This window comes from Fistularia commersonii, chromosome 22 (assembly GCF_037954325.1).
Source record: "Fistularia commersonii isolate RoL2024-O1a breed Wild chromosome 22, RoL_Fcom_v1.0, whole genome shotgun sequence".
NCBI lineage: Eukaryota > Metazoa > Chordata > Actinopteri > Syngnathiformes > Fistulariidae > Fistularia > Fistularia commersonii.
In genome coordinates, this window is record NC_141305.1 from 10355823 (window position 1) to 10378170 (window position 22348).

Consider the following 22348-nt stretch of genomic DNA (forward strand, 5'->3'; position numbering starts at 1 on the left):
GTAGCACATGCAATCCTCCTCTGTCATGTCTGAGTACAACAAGAGAAAGAAATTAAGAAAACATATAATGCTCTCTAAAATGTAATGAAATGTTCAAATGTGAAGAAAATCACATAAACACATTCAAGAAAATTATTTTCCAGCTAGAGTATTTGGATTCTCTTGTGGAGCCAAAGGTGTGATACGGTTCAATTATAAAAGCACAATGAAAGGATTTTTGAAAAGTAAATTACATTATTTACGCAAAGCTGATACCTTCACGCATCTGATATATTCAGCTTCGCGTGGGGGGTCTAATGTTAGCATCGGGGCTCGGGGAAAAAGCTTTGCATTGGTTCTCTCAGAACCCTTGCATTCTGAAAGAAGGAAATGAATTCCACCTTCTTATTTCAATATCACGCATAAACTTCAGCTAATGTGGTAAGAAAAAAAAAATCTCTTGATGTCTGACTTTTATAAACCAAGAAGGATGGCATTCACAAACAGAAAAAAAAAAAAAACAAATTTATTCCAGCTAACAATTACATGAACCTCTGCTCTGAATTAGTTATAAACATAGCATGAAGAACTAGTTAAGATTTGTTTGTTAAATCCAAGTTAATTATGTGCGGTGCTGATGCTTCGTAATATTCTTGGATATCCCCATTCCGATTTCTTAATATTGTTATGTACTTCACTTGTTCCTGATTACAGTTCAAATTATGATGTTGAATGGAAAATAAAGCAAGTTTTTTACAATTAATAGGGCTACTGATGAAAACTAAAGTCACCGGATTTTGGAGTAAGTGTAGTGACTTTCCCCCCCGTTTTGATATTCAGGCTCGTCAGAGAGAATGAGTCTGAATACAAGTCCTTGTCAGGCACAACACAAATGGCATCGGACCTGCACCCCTGCCGACGCCCATTATTTTTCATCAACCCCATTTATTCTGAAAATGAATATACAGCCATGGACTAAATAGCCAATTATCGACCACAGCAGATTTAACTGGGTTGTAAATTGGTTTCTGTATGGGTGGCTATCGTTCTGACTGTAAGTCTGCAATCATGGCGCCCCAGAAACAACAGAGAGGTCTGACTTCTGACTTATTTAGCCATGGGGTGAAGTAACTGCGAGAGATAGATACCTGCAGGTCTGGTTGTTACAGCCCCTCAGCTTTGGGGCCATTGAGTGTGATGCCACCCAGCATTCAGGGGAAATAAAGGATTCAAGGTCCACTGGAGATATAGCACTTCAAGATCACTCTGTTACACATCACAATTCAGGAGTCTGAGGTGGCAAATACCGTTTCGCTGCAGAATATTCTTGTAAGTGCATTGATACGCTTATTCAACCTCAGCCTAAAGTGTAATACATACAACTGGACCTCAGTAGTTATTGATTTGAAATTCCTAAATGATTGCATCATTTCTGCTTCAGGACCGTTTTATTGCATATTTGTGATCATCCACAGAAAATTAGCATCAAAATATTTGTATCTGACTCACGTCTTGCTTGCCGTGTGTACTCAGCGGAGAACAGTCGACATAAAAAAAAAAAAAAAGTGTTTTTTTTTGTTGCGGAAGAACATTATCGTGCGTTTATGATGCATGTAATTTCCTCAATAGTTTGATCAAAAAATAATTTGATATAGATCGAGATTTTGATCTGAAGACAAAGCCTTACTCAGTAGTTAGAGTTTGTTCCATGCATGGTGTTTCCAAACGTGTGTGAAAGGTCACTAATAGCAATGATTACCCATAATCAGTATGCAGTGAAAAACTGAGTGCGTGTTGGAACTTTTATGAGTATGTGTGAGTGTGAGACCCTTGAAGATGAAATATTGTGTACTTCAATGCTAAATTACCTGAAAAGTGTATCTGTACTCCCACGCAGGTGACAAAAATGGTGAAGACAGTGACTACACGGACGGTGCGCCAGGTGCCTCTTGGCCCGGATGGTTTGCCATTGCCTGATGGCTCGTCCCCATTGGGGAGCTACACCGATTCCATCGATCGACGCTATATGAAGAACGGTGGCGACCGCTTCATCACACCGCAAGCCACTTCCACTTTGACACGCTCGTACAACAACTCTTACAATGATTCCTACGGTGAGATGCCAGAAAGTCAGTACATTCGCCATTATGGTTTACATGATGGCTACCCTGATTTGACAGACAACTATGGCAGCCTGTCCCGCGGCGTCAACTTTCGACCGCCACGCTACCCTTACATGCCTAACAGTTACCGGCCGGAGAACAGCTACACACTGCCTATTCGAAAGGATGACTATGGCCACGTGGCCCAGCCCCAGGTGCCCATGGGTAGCAGCACTGTGGACCTGAACCGCTCACAGCCTGAGCGCTTCCAGCCTGAGCCTTACGGCCTGGAGGATGATCGCCGCAGCCTGGGGCCGGAGGAGGAGGAGCCATATGAACTTGAGCCTGACTACTCCACCGCAAATCGACGCACCCTGAAGGGAGCCAACCGGGGTCGCACTCACCGAGAACCTCTTCGTGATGGTCCCAGAGTCAGGTGAGGATGAATGCAAAATGGCATGTATATAGTTTTGCTCTTAAACAAGGTCAAATAGTGTATGTTTCTTGCAAAGAGATGAATCTTCATGATCTCTCTAAATAATAGTGTCTGATCTTGAGACTTGATCATGATTGCGCTGAACTGTAAGGAATCAACTTGCAATATATGATGTTTTGTGAAAGCATCTGAGTTCTGAGGTATATATGACTCTTGTTCAATTAGTGAGCGCAGACTTTGCCTTGACACCAAATTACACTCAGACATGAGTGAGATTTTGAAACTCACAGTTCACACGCTGTAAAAGTAAACAAAAGTATCACCTCTCTTTGATCAAACTACCCAAGGAATAAAGTTTTGTGTTAGATTGCCATTTTCCTTCACTTTGTTTGTGGATATATGTCAGTGTCAGAGGCAAATGGAATGATTTGTGAGATGTCAGGGGAGGGAAGGGAGGAAATAAGACCGATTGATAGTGTGACAAGAGAGGAGGGTCTTGTCGATTATCTTTCCGATCCTTTTTAGCGATCATTTTTATGAGTAAAACCCATGGCTCCCCTAAGGAAGAAGAAAAACTCTGTTGGCAGTTCAAAAATACAGCCTTTTCTCCTGATGGAATCCAGTATCATTTTTGACCAAAGGGGAACGTCACCCTTTATTAAGGCAAGGGTTATAAGTTGACTTCATAGCCTATGTATTTAGCGGTGATCTTTTGCAGATGGATATTTCCAAATTCTTTGTGCTTTTCATCAAAAGTGAGGGCAAAGTATTTGGACCCGAAGCCCAATCAAAAGCGTGACAGCTGAGGAGGCTAAAAACCAAAAGGGAGAACCACGGAGTCTGTTTGTGAATGTTAAACGACAACACGGATCGAAGTATGACTGCTTATTGCTTGATGGTCTGTCACCGTTCCTTCTGAACTCTTCTAATTAAGTATATGAAGGCATATCCTCATGCATATGCAACCAGCTGGATTAAAACAGTCCTGTATCAGGCACAAATAATCAGCTTCCTATATAGTGTGTTTTTACACCCCTCTCTCTCTCTTTCTCTCTCTTTCTTTCACTCTCTGGCTCTCCCTTTCGTGCTCTCTTTTTTTATCTTTCACTCTCTCTCAATCACACACACACACACACACACACACACACACACACACACACACACACACATACACTCAGAAAATGAATCACTCCCCCATCCACTGAGTGAGAGGCTCACGCTGTGACAGGCAATTTGTAGCCTGCCTTACATGTGTCACAACACAGTCTTAACAGTCATATACACCCCTTCAGTCACAGACACACACACACACACACACACACACACACACACACACACAGATAATGATGGCCAAGTGCGTGCAAGCACAAACAGACACACATATCATAGACCCTCCTACATAACTGGCATACATTTTTCTGGCTATTAGAAAGTAAGAACCTATACCAAATACTTTCTTTTTTCTTCTTTCATTCATTCCTCTTGTAATAAGACCCCATTACCATAACACCAATATATCACAAGTATTTTTTTTCTCTCAGGAATGGTGTGAATCTGCCCTCTCTGCGTGCCAGTGCTCTCATCTGCACACACACACACTGAGATCATAATTCTTCCAAGAGGGGAGAAGTAGTTCCAAAGCCTTGTAATGAATCAGGGCATTAAAGCAGTTTAATTACAGCTTATCATTCCCTTGCACGCATCCAATTATGCACAAACAAAAATGAAGATGTTTAATACTAAAATGGCTTCCAAAGAACCAATGTTTCTGGACAGGTCCACGGTTTAGACAGGAATGTTGATGTTTGAGTTCTTACCTTGAGTTTCTCAAAGGTGTGAGCATGCGCCGCTCTCTTGTATTTAATGTCAACAGAGACGAATGAAGACTCTGTACAAGTACAAGAAAAAATTAAGAAGCTTAAATTGTGGTATGTCTAGTTTATGATTAGTATGAAAATTTTGTGAACCACATGCTGTGGCTTTGACAGTCAGGAATAATGATCCCAACTGAACAGTTTAGCAAATAACAGTCTGAAATAGCGTTATGCAAACACCCGATGAAGGATTATCTTGTGCTGCTTTGGTGTTTTTTTATTACAGGGTTGGTATTTTGTCAACAGACCTTGATCAAACTTATTACTTATTACCAACTAATTTAGGTTTGACAGTAACTGTGGGATTATAATATTCCAACATCAGTACATACATTTGTACAGTCAGTAAAATGTAAGTAAAATTTCCCGTGATACAAGCTTAACCAGTTATACATGTTGTCCCATGTGTGTTCATTCCGACAGGATCCTGTTAAATGGCCTGTAATAACCACCTAACATTGTCAATGTGACATTAAAATCGACTATTTCTCTCAGGTCAAGCTCCAGGATAGGTTTTAAAACCACTCACCAGCTGTGTAATGGTCTCTAGTTGGGTATCTTATACTGAATATTGCTCAGTAAAATGTAACTAGTTCATGGACAACATATTGGAGTAGTGTCAGAACACAACACATTATACCCATTAATCTGCGGTCAAAAATATACTCATTTTATCATGTGCTGTGGAAGCTTTGTTTTTTAGGCAAATCTATAAATTCACTTTTTAAGCAATTTTTATCAATGGAGCAGGGATTTTATGCAATTTTGCATCAATTTGCATTTGTCACACCTAAAATAATTATTTGTCAAAACAACATTATGCTAAAAAAAAATTGCATTGAGAAGAAAGGGAAGCGAAATTGTTCATGAATAAGGGGCTTTACAGAGAACATACAAGATTTCTGTTTTTCGGTCTTCTGTCTTCACTTTCTGGATGTGAATCTCTTCTTAATTTCCCACCAACCTTACCCATCCTTCATGTGTCAGACACGTGAACACAATTCTACCTAAGTGTATGTCCTCATGCCTGCATGATAAATAGCTGCTTTCGATCCCAGCCAACTACTGGGGCCTCTACAAGCTAATCTAATGGCTCATCTCTCCTTGGGTGACCTGCTCTGCTGCTGCTGCTGCCCGCTTGCATCAAGGGGTCATCACACTGACACAGAGACACACACCTCTGTTCACACATATCTGCACACGCATACGCAAGCATTAAAAATGAACACACTCATGTATAATCAGCCACACACACAGATCCATGGGTTAATCAAGAGGCGGATGGTTTCATCTTTATCCAACAGTGTCTGTGGCAAAGAGCCAGTGGAAGTTATCTGTCTTCAGCCACCTCAGCCTCCTCCTCTTCCTGCTCCCACATCCTGCGAAGAAATCTCTGTAGACAGCCATTGAATATTATGCTTTCCCTGTCTCATGTTTGAGCTTCTCAGAAGCCCCCCCCCTCTGAAATTATAGGAAATACTTGCTAGCAGTCGCTCTCTTTTCTCTAAATAAATGAAATGGAGCAGTAGTGACTGTGAATAATGCCATCAAAACAGTTGGAGAAATTGGAGGTGGAAAGACACAAGCAATCCAGCTTTGCTTGTTTTCCCCCTTTCTTTCTTCTCTGCCCCACAAATACTCTGTGCATCATAAAACAATTATTGCCCACAATTCAAAATGAGCTGTCTGTCTGGCAGGGACAGTCAGTGAATCACTAATAAATGCCACAGAGATTTTCTGTGTACATGTGCAATGCGAATACTCTAATACATTTCAGTTTGAATCTCCTTTTATGGGCCTGCTGAAGACACAGGTCAGGACAGCTGCAACTGAAGGATGATGAAAGTAACTGATGAGAGATGGGGAAAATGCCGTGTCCATATGAAAAGTGCCGGAGTGAATGTATAGGGGACCATCGTGCCTTGACAATTTCTGTTTAACTTTCGTCCTATTTATTTCTGTCTTAGAACAAATAAGTCACCCACACATTGGAAGATGAACATACAGTTCCACATGTACTGCCTGGAAATTTAGCAGCTTGATTAACATGATGAGAATGATCTGCTGTAATCACGCTCAGAGTTTTGCGTCTGGCGGCAAAGGGCCTTTTCACATCCTGTGAATACACCCCTCCCAGTACACACAATGGCGCCAATTTAAATGCAAATCCTGACATTCCCATCACACCGCCCTGTGATGCCTGTTTTTTTTTTTTATACCAAAGCTTTGTTGCATCGGCCCAGATCTAAATGAGCCACAATCTGCACAGTTCTACATCTCATCTGTGTGGGGAAAGAAGCCTAGCTTGCATATAATGAGGGAGAAAGTCAGAGAGAAAGAGAGATGCTGTGTGTAAATGATTTGTAACTTTGTATGCAAATGTATCTGTAATAGTGATGATGCTAAGATTGTGCTTGCTAGAGGAGGACAGCTCCTTTGTCCCATTGACCTGTCATGTCCAATGTACCACTGGAATCGAAAGCTAGACGATGAACTCAGAGAGTGTGTGTGTGTGTGTGTGGGGGGGGGGGTATGCATGGAGGCATTTAGCGACTGACAGCATGTGCACTCATACAAATAATCGCACATCCTTTCCCATGCATTCTCTCATGATGTTAAGTATTTCAACCAAACCTCAGAGCTGAGGTTGGGTGTGCTGCAAGCAGGCTCTGCATTTTCCCCTACTTCCATTCTGTGATCACATGTTGCTAACACAAAATTGAGATGGGGGGAATCTCCTTTAGAAGAGGAGGAGTAAACCAACAAGACATTAGAGGTTTCTTTTAATGAGCTGCATCTAAAATGTGAAAACCTGAAAGAGCTAAGCAACATTCTCTATTCTTCTCTCTATTTCTCCTTATTTCCTTGTATGAATTGAATAACGATAGTGTCTTAAAATGTATAAAAATCGCAATATTCACAACAATAGGATTTGAAAACAGTAAAACTAAATCATACAAATATGGAAGCTGAACGCCATATGTAAAAAAAAAAAATGAAATGTGTAATTTTACTTTATGACACATCAGACAAGACTCATATTAATTTCATTTCACAAAAGCTTCATAATTCCTTTCCCCCCCCTTTTTTTCCACTGCAAATGCATCAATCACATGGCCATAAGGAATCTGTCCAGCAGTTGCAGAGTAATTATATTAGTGCTTAATTACTGAAACAAGATCCGGGACCTCCCAGAATGGGACTGGCATGTTTTTAATTGGATCTGGTCCCTCCTTTGTCTCAATTAAAATCAGAAAATACATTTGTGCAATTTTTCACGTTATTGTTTTCCATATTGGGTTGTTTTGCCTGAACAAAATTCTTGAAGCCTATCCCTCAGAAGGGGGAAATAAAAGTCGTGGAGCTTGATAGACAGACACATCATGTTGCTTCATTTGCAGTCTCGGTCTTCTTCTTTTTTCAGTTTGTAAATAATTTGCCATAAATCTCCCCACATTTTAGTAATTAAATGGGAGATGCAAGGCAAAATGGAGGTTCAAAATAAAGAGAGCATCAAGTTATCGGTTCACCATCAAGCCTATTTTTGCTCCTCTTTTTAATCAAAATTATTATGATTTTATTTGCATTGTTTTAAAAGTAATATTTAGTTGGTTTATCTTCATTAGCAACAGTATCGTATTTGCCTGTGCTCTCCAGGCACCCATTGGTTTTCTGATGTTTTCTGAGAGTTTTTTTTACCCTTAATGTGAATTGTAAATCAACAGTAAACAATTGTCTAATATCTCTTTGCTTTTTTGGGTGCCCCTTGCGTATTTTGCAACGCACCTGACATTAAAATGATACCCACCCTTGTTGCACCTGATCCCGACATCATTCCTCACAGTTCTTGCGGCTACAAAGTGAAGGGAAACTTATCTTCATCTTCATTAACCATCTATACAGAGGATTTGCATGTGGCTACATGCCTTATATGGGATTTTTTTCTAACTAATTGGTTTCCCCCTCATTAAAAATGCACAGTTATCCCATAAATACCATGACGTACTATAATGCAAAAGGATGTCACATGAGCTACTGCTGGATAGCGAGCAGAGTCCTCCTTCCCAAAACATGCCCCTGCAGAGCTATAAAAACACATTGTCAGTATAAAACTATTAAAATTAGAGCCACTACTGGAATTCTGTGTCACACATTAGCTTTACTCACCATTTTGTTGCACCAACCATCATACATCATACTTGTTTAGAGGTTAGCACTGGATTATGTAACAAGAATAAACAAGTCTTAAACTACACGATGGAAAAAGAAAAGGGCTCTGAATAACCCTAATTAGATTCCCACGCCCATGTCATAATGTCTACCGCAAATCCTCATACCGCATAGATTTTTCTTTCCTTTATGAAGCAAAGTAGGGTGATTGCGGAGCGACAAAAATCGTTTCGAACGCTGAACTCTTTGGATTGTAAAGTTGTGAAATATCTCTGACCCGATCCCATATTCATCCTCAGACTCAGATCTGTAAGAGAAAAACACTTTGTGTGGGCCAAAGAGCCTTGAGAAAAACAAGAAACATGCAATACAGGAATAAAAATCTGTCATTTGAGTTGAGCACAAATATTTTTCATACTTCTCTTATGGAGACTTGCTGCAACTGCCTTTGGTGTCCCTTTGAGAAATGTGTAGATCAGAGAAGTGATGGGCTGTAAAACAGAAATCATATGAAGGGAACCCACTGTCGAATCTCAGAATACAACTCCCTCTTCTTCCCCCCAGAGGACAAAGATGTTTTTGTCTCATGTGGCAAGAGCAGTTTAAATAAATCCTTTAAAGTAGTCAGGCTAAAGTAGCTAATGCTAGTAGAGAAAGCCCTCAGTCATAAATAAAACATCATCTTTTCTAAAACTGCATGCTAATCTTCTGCACAGTGAGTGAGCAAGAGTTACCCTTGGGACATCATAGGGCTCATCATTCTCCCTGAAGAGACAGCACAGCTCTTTTGCTTGGTCCCCTGGGGGAAAATACACCAAGTCCTTTCTCTTCTGAACCACCAAAACCAGAAAAGGTCCATCCAAGCTTCTTTTTTTTGTTGCTGCCTTTGTCTCTATTTCTTTGTGAACTGTCAGGTATTGTTTGTGCAATCCTCTGCTGACTCTAAGTCACATCACATGTTTGTTGAAACCCGATGGATTTTTATAGGTATCCCTTGTCAGGAAGGAATAATGAGGAGAATGTTGTTCATGGTGTCTTCATTTTTTTTTCTCATTGTCACCTTCAGGTAGACCTATAAGAATCAGATCGAAACCATATTTTTCTCCCCTTTGCGCTCTACACTTTTGTCCACCTTTCTATCATCCAAATATTTCTATCTCTCTTTCACCCTGTTCTTCACAGTCCCTCATTAGTCAGTGGCTCCCACCTCAGTTTGCCTCTCTCAAATTCTTTTCCTGACTGCCTAATTCTTCTTCACCCTTCATTTACCGCGTCCATCTCACTTGTCCTCACTGTCCTCTGCCTGTGTGTCTTCCAGAGGATACCCAGACGACCCCATTGAGGCAGAACTGATTGACGAGCGCCACCCTTACATCCACGGCATGTACTCGGCACCTCTAGCCCAGCCAGAAAGGGGCAGCATGGCCAGTCTGGATCGCATGGGTGGCCGTCGCTCACCGTCCATTGACAGCATCCGCAAGGACCCACGCTGGCGTGACCCAGACCTTCCAGAGGTCATTGCCATGCTTGGCCACCCCATCGACCCTGTAAAATCCAATGCCGCTGCCTATCTGCAGCATCTGTGCTATGAAAACGACAAGATTAAAAAGGATGTGCGTCAGCTAAAGGGGATTCCAGTTCTGGTAGGGCTTCTGGACCACCCCAAATCTGAAGTACACCGCAAGGCATGCGGTGCTCTGCGCAACATTTCCTACGGAAAGGACAATGACAACAAGGTGGCCATTAAAAACTGCGACGGCATCCCGGCACTCATTCGGCTCCTTAGGAAGACCAATGACATGGAGGTTCGAGAGCTTATCACCGGTAAGAATGGCTTATTTTTTCGTTTTAAATCACTTTAAACTGGGCAAAGTGATTCAGTATTCTAATTATTGATAAAACATACTCATCATTCAAAGCTAGCACAAATCAAATTGCTGATATCAATCAGTACAGACAGGTGATTGTTTTAAGGCTTTTTGTGAAAGCATCCCATCAGCACCATCCATACCAAAACATTTGCAGTCTTACAAATAATACGAAAAAAAAAGCTTTTGGTGAAAGATGCGGGATATGAATCGGCAGTAACGGCATCATCCATTGTTCAGTAGGGGCAGCGGATTTTCTCCATCATGTCGTGCTCCATCTTGCTCGCTCTTCTTGTGGCCTGTCATTTCGAGATATCCCGTTGTAAAGAGATATTTAAACACAACAACTGTTTTGGGGAATGAGCAGGGAGTTGCGTGAGCAGAAAACATCGACAAACAAAACAAAAAAAATATTCGTCTTTTGCTTATACAACCCATGTTGTTACAACACCTGATTGATAGTGCAGTGTTGTATTGGTGTTGATATACAATTCCCTTACACTGAGTTAATATTGATAAACCTATGTACTTTGCCTTGGTTTCCATACAGTTTATTGTTGGTTCAGGAAACTAATATGTTTTAAGTTTACTTTTGTGTACGATTCAGCAGAATCTGTAGAAAAACAGTGGAGGTTTCTCTTAAATGTTGGTTCCCTTTAAAATTCAGTCTACATTTTTCTCTGCTAATGCTGCTCTCAAGTTCTTGGTTCAACTAGACGTTCCATCTGGGGGAACTGCTTTTCTAAATTACGCACAGGTTGCGATGTTAAGCTACTACTAAATTATTTACCATCTTACACACAAATTGTTTTTTCTCCAGCCTTGTTGACTTTAGACCCACACACATACTATATACTGAGTTATGGTGCCATCATATAGTCTGTCCAGCAGTTTTGAAACTGTTAGCACCAGCTGCAGCAAAAGAAAAACCCTTTCAGGACCATGTAACAGCTAACCATAAACTGTTGCGCAATGGTAAAAAACGCAATGGTAATCTGTCGAGTTTTATGTCATATGTTCAAGAGAACAACCTTAGGAGTCACGTCGAGCCAAATTCTACTCAAAATCCACAGAAAAAATGTTATTCCTTTCAGCAGAAAGTAATTCACTGTATCATCCACATCTCTAAATTTCCTGAACTTTGTCTTCATCAGCACCAGTCTCAAAAATACCATATCAGTTTATCTCTAAAATCCTCTAACATTTTGGGCCAAATATACCGCTAGTGGGGTTCATTCAAATATATGGTTAGTCTTATTCATTGCTCAATGTAAAGGGCCACAAAGGCCAAAGTTAGTCATTATAAGGAACAAAATTTGAATAGTTCCATGTTGGTTTGGCAAAAATGACAGTGGACATACTGCATATAAAACAGATGGCAAGAGAACACTGATTTTAACAAGAAATGTTTTGTTTAGCTGGTGTAATGGATAATGCTTTAATTCTTTTTAGGAAAATCAGCAGAAGAAAGTTGAAAAGTTTTTTTTTTTCCTCCATGACCTGTTAAATGTCATCGGGGAATATACTCACAGATATAATGTGTGTGTGTGTGTGTGTGTGTGTGTGTGTGTGTGTGTGTGTGTGTGTGTGCGTGTGTGTGTGTGTCTTCTTAAGTACTTAAGCTTATCGCCACCATGAGTGGTTTGACGTGACACAATTTTACCTGTAAACATTCTTTGCCATCTGAAAATGACCTTTTTTTCCCATTGTATAAAAATCCTGACCCATTTTGCAATGATACTTTAAGTGTAGAGTGCAGTCGACGTTAAAGTGGTTCCTCTTTTAGAGCACCTTGCATTTTGGGGAGGTTGTTCCCAACACAAACAGTAGTAAATGCTTTCTAACTGATTCGTTTTTTTGTGAGAGTTAAAGTCAATACAAGACAATAACCATTGACTGCTTTAGTTCAGGTATTGGCAGGGACAGTTATACTTAAAACACATGCTTGCTAAGCTGTGGTTTGCATGAATGTATGCATAGGTGGATATATACGTGTGTGTGTGTGCGTGTGTGTGTGTGTCTGTGTGTTCTGCTTTGCTTGACAGAGATGTCACGGTGAGCGATGACTGTGGCGCAAAAGAAATGATTGCCTTTACAGCACTGTGTTGCTCCTCATCCAAGCTAAAAATAACCGTGAACCACAAGGCAAGAGGGACACAATAGAGAGGGTTTTTTTTCTTTTTACTCCTTTTTTTCCTCTCTTGTTCATTATCAGCAAAGCTCACTCTATTATTTTTCCCTTTCTTCATTCATTATCTAGCCTTTTCACTCTCTCTCTCTTGCAGTTCAGCTTCAGGTTTCCATTTCCAGCACTGTGGCCCCATTGAAAACAGGCCAGTGACAATGCAAGCTCAGCTTACAGTCTCGGCCCTTGTGGCCAGAACTAGCTATGTTTTTCTACAATTAAATATAATTGGGGGTTTTAAATATAGGTCCCGTTTCTCAGTCCATGTGTTTTAAGGGTTTGCTGTTGAAGTGTGTGCTGTCCCTGTAAAACCACAGAGAGCTCGTATTTTGCAGAACGAAATTGGTGATGTGGAAGTGTTCCTTTTTTTAAAATTTCCAGCAAACATTTTGGACATTTCAGTTCGACCAATATTGCTCTCATTAGATTGTGCCCACTGGCAATTTGCCCTCAGGAAAGATTGATCGTCAAACCGCTTTTACTGCGGGAGGTGTTTTTGAGTTTTAAAATCTGACAGTGAGGCAGGTGTTGACTACGGTGAGCAATAAAAGTGATGAGCACTGATGTCTGCTAGAGGTGAAACAAATCGCTCTGTTGTCACTTTTGAGGTGTAGAGATATTTAACAAGTGAAATAATTTTAACTAATTTTTTCATTGTATCATTTCATTATTTTTATTACTCCCCTCTTTATCACATTGATTCCAGTATTTCAGGGGGCTAAACCATCTGATCAGACCCTTAAAGAATCCATGTGAACGTGTATCATGACGAAAAGACATTTTGTCTTATGCTGAAACAGCTTCAGTTTCTTTGCACAATATAATGTTTAGTTATAAAATGTCTGACATATTTCTCATGTTCAGTTTTTCCACCTGAAGGTTAAAGTAGTTGTTATCATTTAGGTCTAAATATTCCCATAAGGGGCAGATTTTAAGGGCTATCTTACATGATTTAGTGGAAAACTGCATCTCAAAACATGCCATTAAGTGACTGCGAATCAGCAGAGCGGCATTCTGCACCCCTGTGACAAGTTTTGTATGAAACACAAGTGGAGATTTGCAAGAAAAGCCTGATCATCTATATGTGAAACGATCGGCGAGACACACCCAACTGTTCCATTTGAATTTTTGTCACCCGATTTAAAGTAGGAGCAATTTGTATATCTACACAGAAATAATGATAAAACATATATATCTTGCACATACTGATTGGAACAACAGGAATGTACTTTTAACCCTAATTCCACTATTTACTTTCGTGGGCTCAGCCTTAAAACCATGCAGGAGACTGATCATCCCTCCCCATCTGATAGCGAGAAGAGTCAGAACTTCAGTCTGTGGCCAGAATTTCTCCCAAAACCACCACTCGTTCGGTCATCAGTGTGTTGGCTGGTGTGAAGGATGAGGAGAATAACGGCAGGAAGACAGGGAATGGGTGGTGGTGTTGGGGCTGGGGGGGAAGTAATGGGCAGAACTAAGTTAATAGCCCTGCTAGAAGAGCAACATGCCTGCCAGTGTTGCCTGGAAAATTTAATTAGGCTCAACCTCAGCTCTATTCCCACTACTGGTTCTCATCCCAGTCTCCTCTCTCGTCAGGCTCTGCATAGACGGCTGGTGTTAAGACAGCAACGGGACTATATCTAGAATCATTTGGCATCATGAGGAAGACAAAAAAAGGTGGCTCCCCAGCTTCATTCTTGTATTTATTCTTTACAGAACCACAGAGGCACTTGTTCATTTGTCCTCTTACCCAAGAAGAAAAAAATCCATTGTTTCTATAGGAGAGCCGAGGCACATTGCGGTCGGCTAGTTTTTACTCTACAATACGAGGATGATAGTTTTATAATTGTCTTTAATCGGCTGACAACGTGAGATGCCAAGTCTTTGCTTTATATTCTCCTAGTCATGCTCACTTAAGGGGACGCACACAGAGCTGATTACTGCCCTTATGCCAAAATGTATCATAAAACATTATCCTTTCAATAGTATAAATCCTGAGTGTTTTTTAAGATGATGACCTTTAAAGAATGTTTACCTCCTCAGAACTCTCCGATTCAGATAAACAACATTAATAAACCAAAAAGGAATCACACTTTCAGATCGAAGCAGTCTGCGAGAAGTCTTGAAATATTAGATCATCGTGCTGCTGGAAATCCTGCTTTTTTTTATTAGATGCCGTTTTTAAGAAAACATGAGGAGGTAACAGTTTTGGTGTATTATGATTTAATATTTGAACCTGCAAACCTTTTTACAGGCTCAGCAGGAGGAGTGTTAAGTGTAAGCATTCAGCTCGATGCATTACAGTCTGATCGGCAAAGCTAATCCTGCAGTGGATAAAACAATTTGACAAAACGTTCCTCGACTTCCTGCAAGGCGTAGAGCGCAAAAGCCTATCTTTGAAGGGATGTTTGTTTTGGTGGATGAGTGTGTTCTCGATGTCAGCCCAGTTTTACCCCGACTAAGAGCTGTAACAAATAAGTACCTATAAATAAAACTGAATATATTATGTGAGACTTTGAACAAGTGACCAACACTCACTTACAGATAGTTAACAGGAAGTTCAGAGATGGTGAAAGAAATAAGTACCCCCTGATGTGCCGCTCTGTAATTTTCAGCATGAATCCACAGTTACTGATTGTATTTGGATGTGTATAATTAGTCGCTTGTGCACCAGCTTTCCTCTCGACAAAGAATAGTCCGGCACCCTTCTAGCTTAAGTCGACTCAGCATTGATGACAACCAGATGATTAAAAAAACAAACAAAAAAGCAGTTTTTAAAAGATGAAAGAAGACATCTGATTGTATTACTCAAGTAACATCAGTAACAGTAATTTCACAATGTGTGTTTTAAATCGGGGTGCAAGGTGGTGCAATAGTTAACACTCCTGCCTAAAAGGACTTTGCATGTTCTGCTCTGAGTTCTCTAGATTCCCCCTATAGTCCGAAAGCATGCAGAAGTTAATAGGTGACCCCAGATGCCTGGACATGTAATGACAACGTTTCTGTATTTGTGAAAAATGTGTGACCAACTGGTGAGATGAGCCCAACCTTTCAATCAATGAGAGACTCCAGCTGCCCTGAATGCAAGATAAGCGGTATAGATAGCAAATGAATGAATGTTTTTAATCTTGTGTGAGGCTGTGTGCATATGTGTGCGCAGAAAATACTAGTTTTTATGACGATAATAACTGAAAAAAATGTATGAAATGGCATCTTCCTGTAACAGACAACATGGAGGCTTTTATATCTGTCCATCCCAGATGTGCCTGCTGCTCTGTAAAGAAAAAAAACAAAACAAAACCAGATCAATATGGTCCGTTGCATCGATGTATGTTTTGCTTGGTGAGTGACCACTGTGTAGAAAGTACTTTTGAGAATGTATTCAGTGATATCTTGTGTTTACATCATGGTGTATAACATAACAACTCACATTCTATCCCCTTTTGCTACTCAGTTCACTACGAGTGTTGGCTTCTCTCTGAACTCTCCCTGGTAAAGTGTGGATAGTGTTTTCAAAGCAATCTCTTTTTTAATTTTCTTTACAGTGCAAACCCTTTTAAGAAGCTACTCTTTGTCCGTGAACGCATTCACGTGTAGCTGACATTATGTTAAGGGATGGAAAGTGAAATTCTGACCCAAATGTATGTTCTTTATAATGTCTGTATCGTGGTTTTGAAGAATCCATTCTGGTCACAAAATGCCTTTTAGGATGCTTGGAGTTAAAGATGACATAATTTATGAGAAATATCAGTTATATCACAGGAAATTAATCCCTTTCTCAATTTTGATATTCTTACTCGAATAACCTCAGTTAAAGTGAATATGTGGTTTGCAAGACAACAAGAGAAACTTCATAGCTAAATTAATAAACACTGTAGTTGCCTAAATTAAGCTTTAATTTGTTATGTCCTGGATATGAACGCCCTCTCTTTAAGCTCTGCAAACAGACATCTTTAGATATTCTTTGGATTAATCTCACTTCAGTAAAATAAGCCATGAGATGAAAACTATTGCAACATGTAATCATCTTTTCATGTATTTTTTGAAACTTAAGCCACAAACCGATATAAATTTGATCAGAGAAGATTGAGAACTGGAGATGGGTACGCCGATGCAATATTTGATTGTATGTGAATTTCAAGGATTAGAATTGAATTTAAATCCAGTTCCGATGCAATCAGACAGGCTCAAAGCCAATGCCTGAAAAATTTGTTAATATTTGTTGTTGTTTGTTTTACACATTCACCTCAAGTCACATAGGAAGCAGAAAATCCGGCCTGGAAAAACACCGCAAGACTGCTTACTGCACAATCAGACGATCAACAAGTCTAATTTTGCATGTGTCAAGTAGACAGAGGAGCAAATAGAAGGGGTTCAGTAGCGTGAAACAGTAATAGGGAGCAGGATGAAGACTGTCACTTCCACAGGTCTCTGACATCGTGAACAATATTCTGTACACGGACTATATGCTTGTTTGATGGATCGCATCCATGACAGAGACATGGAGTTTTCTCCCCTCTGGTAGATTTGGTGAGTGGAGTGCTGAGTGATTCTAGTGTTACTCCTGCGATGCTTCAGGTGGTTGCAAAAGGGCACAGACAAAGGTTTACATGGTTAAGTGCAAATGAAACCGTTTTGAAGAACCGTTCCCCTCAAATCTGCAATGCAGTTTGTTGTTCTTCTTCTTCATAAAAACAAAAAAAAAAAAAATGCTTTAAAAGATGACACAAAAATACTGTGTGTACTGGATACACAGTGTTGAATATGTTGTATCACAATGTATGAATAAAGGGCTCAACATGTACAGTGTACATTAGATCACGTTCTGCTTTCACTGCAGGTTGAACATCTGGCTGTTATATTGAGCTGTACTGCATAAATATTTCAACATGATTTATTTTGCTGATTATTAATGCACTATTTGACGCTACTTCAGCAAAATGTCATGAATAACTGGAGCCTGAGCAAGAAATGACAGAGCCTGAGAGGAGCCTATTTGTTGTGTTTATGTGTGTTTGTACCATCGCATAAGAGTTAATAGTTCACATTCAGGTTCATTGATATTCTTAATACATTCATTAAAATTAGCACTCCTTCTGTCAGCAAATTTTTAACCCAAACGCAAACATTCCATGAACATATACAAAGGCTTTCAAGCAGCATTTTTATGTTGCTAAAAGAGTTCATTTTAGGTAGACCTTACAAGCTTCCAAGAAAAACAAGCAAAGATGATACATGGAAAAACATCTTTAAATCTACAAACATATTATTACCATTGTTATAATTGCTGTATTGTTGTTATTATGAATTTAACTATTTTTAAATCCTCCCCATCAGGTGACACTTTAACAGTAACAATTATAAGTCCCAGCCTAGATTACAAGTTACTTTTTAAATGCAACAATTGAAATGAAATCAGATGAACCCCTACCGCACACACACAAACACAAACACACACACACACACTAACACAAGCCTATTAATACTATACTTGACAGTACATCTACCAATACTGATCAATCCTAAGATACTGATATATCGTGATGAAATTGATCTGGCTCAACTGAAAAATGTTTTCTTTATGAACATCTTTATTCCCTTCCTCACTGATCGGACGCCGGTATCCAGTTTCTCCCCGCACACTGAGGGCTGCTTGTCACAACTTCAGCTGATGGTAATGACACAGCTGTCAAGTTGGTTAAGCTGTCAGCCTGGCGGGCAGCACAAGTGTTTCCTAACTGTCATCATACTGTGGGGGCCTGTGAAAAAACATTTGTTGTTAATGGGGTTCAGCGTGGATGCTGCTATTCCCTCTGTTCAATCCCCTTAGGGACTTTTTCTTGAAAAAAAAAAGGAATTTAGCCTGAAAAAAGATGTGGGGATGTGACTGATGTTTAACTAAAAATACTGCATTCATTTTTGTAAATCATTATTTTAATGTAGCTGTTTTGTCAAGGAAATACATCAAAAGTCATGTCATACAATCCGTATATAAATCAAGATTTCTATTTTGTTTGCTTCTTCATCCTTTTAAAGTTGAAATTCATGCTAGATGTCATGATACATGAAATACATGTTAAATGCAAAATTGCTTTCCTTTGCCAACAGCAAAATTATCCCTTAAAAGATAATATATAAGGGCATAAATGTGTTCAAATTGTAAAGGCTTTAAATAAAGTAGTAAAAAACAGTCACACGATTATATTTACCAGAAAGTTCATGTTATCAAATCGGAGGCACACGTTTTTAATCAGGCTATGTTATTGCATCATTTAATTAATAGATGAAAATGGCTTGATTATAAATATGTCAGCGATTAAATAATTTCCATTCTGTCAGTGGGAGCGCTATATAACATATCATTTCACTATGTAGCTCTTGTTTTTCTAAAGCAAAAGCACTCTAATGAAGGAGATTCAGAAGAGACACTTTAACGCTGCATAAGTGTCAGTACAGTAAAACGCTTTCAACTTAGCTCTCAACACACCTGCTGAAAGAACATTTTTCATCAGATCAGTAAGCAGTGGAACGTGAGAAATTTTATTACAACAGTAATATGCGGCAACACTGAAAAGTAAATAAGTTTGTAATATATTTCAACTCCAGTCTTGCTGAAGAAATAACATCGATATGTTTTTGTGTCATGTAAAATGTAAAGAATGTAAGAGCCTGTTGAATCCCTTTTAAAAAAAAAGCGCAGCAGTGTGAAAAATCAAGAAAAATGATGAGAACAGTTGAAACCTGTACATTAGAATGGATTAGACTGTGAAGAGCACAGTGCAAAAAAAGGTGTTTGGTAAAAGTGTTTCATCCATAGCAATGCTTCATCACTTACAGACTATGGTTGTCCTGGTTGAGCCTTGCAAATAAACCTGATTGGTCCTGGCTGTCATCCTCACGGGCTGCAACTGCAGAGGGAACTGTGGGCGTGTCTGCGTGAACAGACGGGGTATGTAGTGAGGGAGCGACAGCTATGAGCTGTACTCAAACAAAAACATAGAATTTTGAATGAGTGTAATGAGTTTTCTTCCTTTGGGAACGATAACTTAATTTCTCCAGCAAAACCACAACGGACAGATTGGATATTTAGCAGGGGGGGCAGTCCTCTGAGGCTTTTCCTACTGTACAGGGAGCCTTATTTAACAGAGGAAATGTTGACCGTCTGAAAAATGTACAGAAAAATGTACAGGAAGGCACTTTGACCACTTCGATAAAATTGTGTCATTGTTGGGTAAGAGGGAAACATAAACAGACTTAAAGTGTCTGCTTGTGTGTGTGTGTGTGTGTGTGTGTGTGTGTGTGTGTGTGTGTGTGTGTGTGTGTGTGTGTGTTTGGATTAAGACCGGATGAGAAATAAATTCCTGCGCCATCTCATTTCAAATAATATGGATCCCTTTTAACATTCATGATGCTTTAACGTTGTGCCATGTGTTGACTTTGTTGCTTCTGAAAAATTTCAATGCCAATTAGCCCAGACGATGTCAAACAAGGAAAATGAGCAATTATTTCAACATCAGTGCATCCAACGCCACTCATTTCTCTCACTCACTGCAGTGCTGTTTCTATAGTAACCTGGTACGTATTGGATGAGTGGCAAAGGAGACGATAAGGTGTTCTAAAGTAGCAAAAAAGGCGATTTTATTTCACTTTTGTGTGTCTTTTGCCTTCAAGTTCTAGTTCAGTGCGTTAATAACCTCCTATCGTCAGACCCAAAGTTCTAGTCTTCCTTGACTGATTCTTACATTTCCAGTGTAGTAAAACCCGATGCTACTTTGTAAATTCTCACAATCATTTTCTTAAGAAGGGCCCTTATTAGATGGCTAGTAATGATTTGACTCCTATCAGCTTATTTGTCTATTTGCAAGGCTCGTTACTTTGATATCTATGTCAAAAAAGTACAAAGTTGTTTGTGTTTGTGTGTTTGTGTTTGTGCTAATTTTTGCCTGGATGGAAAAACTGAAACAGAGGAGGGAGATAAGTGTTGACGGAGATAAGTGTTGACAGTCAGGCGGAGACCCAAGGGGTGTGTTCATGAAAACAGAAACTCAAGCTCTGTCAAACATGGACCTCAGAGTTTTGTTTTGTGATTTAATATTTTTTTTTGCTATTCTGTCAGCTGGCTTCTCATTTTTAAAACCCCAGGACAAACTCACCTTCCTGGGTTTATTTCTCTGCACGGTCATAAAATTGTCTGCTTGTTACAAAGGTGTGCAACAAACTAAAACAAAATTGTCTCCCGCCACTAAGTGAAATGAGGAGAGAAGCATTGAAGCACCTGCAGAACTTTTTATGTTGTCTATTGCTTTTTAAACTCTTTTCGGAAAGCTTTAAGAATCATTGGTTGGTGAAACTTCAATGGAATCGACATAAATGTCGCTGTTGAGTCATTGTGAACCACTGCATTTTTTGTGAACTGGTATGGTTGCTCTATTTCCAGTATTAATTACAGGACACATAATGACCGGTCAAAGGATCCGACTGTGGATCTAAACGTGGTTTAGACTGCAGAATGAAAACATCTAAAGTTGTGACTCTTGGTATATATTATTATTGTCACAAACATTCAGTGTTTTTTGTTCTCCCCCATAATCATTTTGCCATTTTCCTTCATGTTACATTTAATTTCCAATTCAACCTCATTTACCTATTCCTTCTTAATAACAGACAGGGTTATTTCCTTCTTTTATCCATTCTTGCTTGTTTCTAGTGCTTCATTTCCTCATCTTTTGTTTGTCTTCTCTTTTGTGCTGCAGGAACTCTCTGGAATCTGTCATCCTATGAACCTCTGAAGATGGTGATCATCAACCATGGCCTACAGACCATGACCAATGAGGTCATCATCCCACACTCGGGCTGGGAACATGAGCCAAACGAGGATTCGAAGCCCCGCGATGCTGAGTGGACCACCGTCTTCAAAAACACCTCAGGCTGTCTGAGGTAAGTTCAGTCCAGCTGATGTCATGGCTTTGTCTTATGGCCTTATCCAAGTGGAGTTTGTACATTTTACTGTTTGTTCAGAAAGGTTTTGGATATTTTTTTTTTGTCAGGCACAGCTTATGAGTTATTTAATTATCAGAAATTAAGACTTATTTACAGTCAATTTTCACATGAATTGGTTACTGAATATATTCTGGTTATGGCCCTTAAATTTTGAAAACAGCTGTGTTGTTTTTGCACCTAAATGCGTAGGTTAAGAAGCATATCAACTCAAGGTTTTTACCTGGTTAGACAAATTTTATATATATATATATATATATATTTTTTTTGTGTGTGTGTGTGTGTGTATGTGTATGTGTGTGTGTGTGTGTGCGTGTGTGTAATATACTTATAAATATATAAAATACATAATATATGTAATAAAATTCTATATATATTTATAGGTTATATATATATATATATATATATATATATATATATATGTAGTATTCATAACAAGAATATTCACTAGTTACAAGTGTCAGAATTGGACGTGCAAATGCTCAAAGCCAGAGATGAAGACTGAAACTGGTACAATAAGTTGATGAAAGCCTAGATCTGTTGGGCAGCTGCTGCTTTTCTTGACCCTCCCTTGACCCCTGAAGTTGTTCCCCCGTAATCCAGCCCTGTCTGCCGTGGTCTTCTCTCACCTCCCCAGATCCCCCTTGACCCAATAACAATAACAAATAACCACATTTGTTTTTTATTAAAGACACCAGATGCAAAAGGAGGCAGGTGTGATATTATTAGACTATTGT

The 22348-nt window shown here is 39.4% G+C and overlaps 1 protein-coding gene across 14 annotated transcripts in view; it reads left to right on the plus strand.

Annotated features, from left to right (window-relative positions):
- The window catches only part of arvcfb (ARVCF delta catenin family member b), a 234626-nt gene that overhangs the window by 158295 nt on the left and 53983 nt on the right, over positions 1-22348 (plus strand). For all 14 annotated transcript variants that reach the window (XM_086169839.1, XM_086169840.1, XM_086169845.1 and 11 more), the window contains 3 exons: positions 1877-2517; positions 9880-10385; positions 21368-21551. In XM_086169839.1, the coding sequence (XP_086025965.1) occupies positions 1877-2517; positions 9880-10385; positions 21368-21551 (1331 nt within the window). The remainder of the gene's footprint in view (positions 1-1876; positions 2518-9879; positions 10386-21367; positions 21552-22348) is intronic.